General features: G+C 39.2%; 1 protein-coding gene across 1 annotated transcript; it reads right to left on the minus strand.

Moving 5' to 3' along the window:
- Positions 1-366: 366 nt before the first annotated feature.
- LOC122813320 (P2X purinoceptor 7-like) lies at positions 367-2,874 on the minus strand. Its single transcript, XM_044085574.1, has 3 exons — positions 2,599-2,874; positions 1,734-1,976; positions 367-810 (listed from the first exon to the last, which is right to left on the minus strand). Exons 1-3 carry the CDS (start codon positions 2,776-2,778, stop codon positions 550-552), a joined length of 684 nt encoding a protein of 227 aa, XP_043941509.1. The 5' UTR covers positions 2,779-2,874; the 3' UTR covers positions 367-549.
- Between the last annotated feature and the right edge of the window lie 413 nt (positions 2,875-3,287).

Raw genomic sequence — 3,287 nt, forward strand, 5'->3', positions numbered from 1 at the left:
TAGGATGCTGTGGCTGGTAGTGTTGACCAGTTGATCCAGAGTGTTTGAGTTTATGAATTCTAGGAAATGATGGGCAAGCGAGTTAGTACCCGACTATTTTCCCAGTTAATGTTTGGTTACTTGAGATCACCCACTGTTAGGGTGTTTGGTAGGACCTTTATGTTTCACATGCAACATACCGATAGGTAAACACTGTTAAGTTTTGCAATTATTCATTTCTTTACCCTTTGTGCAACACACTGCACATGAAGTTAGAGCAGTCTTGTGCTCTGCATGCCCAAACTAATATGAAATTATATAATGCGACTGTTGTGTGGTGCAGTTGTTTCCACGCTTTCACATAAATCAAACAAAGAGGATGCAACCTGTTTTTCCAAAAAATTTATTTTAACAACACACTCTTACATGTGCAATGGATGACGTTGTACGGGTGAATTGTGCAACAGAAGACAGTACATTAATAGTCATACACACAGGAAAACTATGAAATGCATAGAATGTGAACAACAGAACAACTGAATGACTATGGTATTGTGACAGTATTTATGTCTAAAATCTGGTGGGCCGGAAACCTGTGTAAACACCATTTGCATCCGGATATCTGTCACGAATTCTCCAAACACAGCAGCTGGGAATGACTCTCCTGTTTCCAGTCCCCAAACGTCCATGACGCCACACAATGTATTGACGGTAAGCTGTATGTCTGTACCTTTTATTTTCATCTGCTTCCATCGGTAGTCCAAATAATGACCGCCGGTATGCTTCAGCCGTCTGTAGGACACAACGCTGGAGGACACACAGATGCATTTCCTGAGTGAAACAGAGAACAGTTATTACTTTCGACTGCAAACAGTACATTCATTAATGTTCTTTCTACAATACAGTTGGGCCATGCACTACATGGTACATTGAAGTGTGTTGCTCACAGTCTGTCAAAGTGCAATTCACACATATTTTAGCATTGTCTGTATCCATTGCCCTTCCAAAGCAAAACCTCTGTGGTGAAGGACTCTTTAGTATTCCACTTCACTTTCCCATATGTAGTCAATGTGGTAATAAATGTGGAAATCAACTCTTACTCAGTGAATAGGTAGCTGTAGTACTGATGCCATGCTGCCTGTTCTCTTATATTGTGTAGTACATGTGACAGACACACTTGGCATACATGTGTTCACATATCCTCAAAAACCACATGTCTCAACTGTGTCTATGGTGAATGTTACAGCCTTAAAAATGCTGATTGAGGGCTATCAGTATGCACACCTTCCTACGCTTTGTCATGTCTACACATGCTGTGAACGTCTGAACTCTCAACCTCTTCAACTTATAATACTTACCAAGTTATAAATAAAACAAGAGTTATGGCTTTAAAGGAGGGGAAATGTGCATGTATTGGTCACCGAAAGATATAATGAATGCCATTACGTATCATGCATTACCTTGAATTTTCTGAAAGGTCTGAATTATGAAAAGCAAATCACTGTCATTCCTTGCTAAATTCCGCACTAATTGAATTGGCAAAAATGTCAGGGAACACCACAATAGTATGACATAAAATCACAGTTATGTAAATGAAATCCTGACCTTCTCTGCATATCTATACACTTTTTATAGGTATGTCAAGTACACTCGATTGTCCTGCAATGTATACTGCACTTTTTTCCAATTCATCCATTTCCTCATAAATTCAGCACTCTGACTCTAGCAAACACTAACTTATATGTATTACTTACTTGTGACGAGGAGATGCAGTTCTCTGGAGTCATTCTGCAGCACACACTTTCGATGACCGTCGGCATGTGTTTACAGCGGTTGCATACACACCAGTCAGGAGCATCCGGACTATGTTGATTTGAAACTTCTGGACCATGTAGGAATCCACTGTCAAGGACTTCCAGAAGAATGTCTGGATTTCGCTCAGCAATTCTTACACATATTTTTCGCAGGTCCTCACTGCCTAAAGCACGAATTCGGTCCTTAAAATGGTAAATATATTCTTGTTACTGACAATTGTAGGAACTAATGTCTAACTGTGTACATGATCATAATAGACATACGGGTACAATATATTCAATGCAATTTCAATCAAATACACCAACATAGTTGTATCAGCATAACATGTCATAAACAAAATAGTTCAAGAACTAGTCCAATGCCTGAAGGCTGGCAATGGTCCCATTAAAACAAAGGACTTGCCTGTGTTACTGAGAAAACCAAGCAGGCATGCTGGTGTCCTCCACAATGTAAACCTCCTTACTTCTATGTAACAGACATATCGGCAAGCTAGACTGCCCTGATGTAATTGTAGAAATGCTACATTAATGGTTATTCTTAACATTATTAGGTAAGTGTATACTTTTCAGTTGTGATGCAGAATCATTGCCATGCCTAATGGTTCAAAGTAAAATTACAGCAGCAGATGTCAATGGAAAGGTACTTACGCACTTATAGAAAATAAATATTTTACAGTATATAAAAATACAGACAACTATTTTTTATGTGGTTTACATTTTTTTTCCAAAATGTTATTACTGCATATCTTCTGTCATGTAACTACAGCTATGAGCAGTTATTTACACAAAGAAGTGCTGAGCTTACTTCCAAAGTCCCTTGTGTGTCACATCTACTTGCTGATGGAGTACACATTTGTCTGTGTTCTGTCATACGTTGTCGTCGTCTACGTTGTCCTGCACCTGTGGAAACCCTTGTTGCAGTCCTTTGTTCATTAGCAGAAACAGACCTGTGGCACTTTGTACCTGCCAATGTCTTACCCTTCATGGTTTTCTGTGGAGGAGTCAGATGAAACAAGTATCTGGTTAAAATTCGTCAATACCTTAAGTGTCATTGTTACAATAGTCGACAACACAGATTTCTTGTTCCATATAGGCCATTTGTATACAGCATTAGCACCATTACACAACCTGTTTTATGACAATGTTTCCCTGTCTGTGCCTCTTCCGTTTCAGAGTATTTCAATCACTGGTTGGTGCAGTACAGCAAACATAGGAACCGTGAGACTTTTATATGTCATCATCCATCACATTAACCCCAAGTACAATCTACATACAACCAGCTTATGATGCCTTTCAGCATTGCTACTTCCTCCTGTAAGTATTTGCCATATGCTGCCAAAGGATGTTGACCACTAGTCCAGAATATCCGGCTAGTCATGACATAGTCATTACATACCAAACACACTATGCAGCCTTTAAAAATTATCACATTATACAGGCAAATCACTTCACATGGGACCGGTGAACAATAATGTGCACCCTATTCATGTGAAA

Source organism: Protopterus annectens, chromosome 1.part1 (genome assembly GCF_019279795.1).
Source record: "Protopterus annectens isolate FY-2018-M chromosome 1.part1, PAN1.0, whole genome shotgun sequence".
Taxonomy (NCBI): Eukaryota; Metazoa; Chordata; order Ceratodontiformes; family Protopteridae; genus Protopterus; species Protopterus annectens.

Coding starts and splice junctions, on each gene's coding strand:
- LOC122813320 (XM_044085574.1), bottom strand. CDS start 2,778: ATGAAGGGTAAGACATTGGCAGGTACAAAGTGCCACAGGTCTGTTTCT. Junction 1,977..2,598: donor ACACACAAGGGACTTTGGAA/GTAAGCTCAGCA, acceptor TACCATTTTAAG/GACCGAATTCGTGCTTTAGG. Junction 811..1,733: donor ACTGCATCTCCTCGTCACAA/GTAAGTAATACA, acceptor TGTTTCACTCAG/GAAATGCATCTGTGTGTCCT.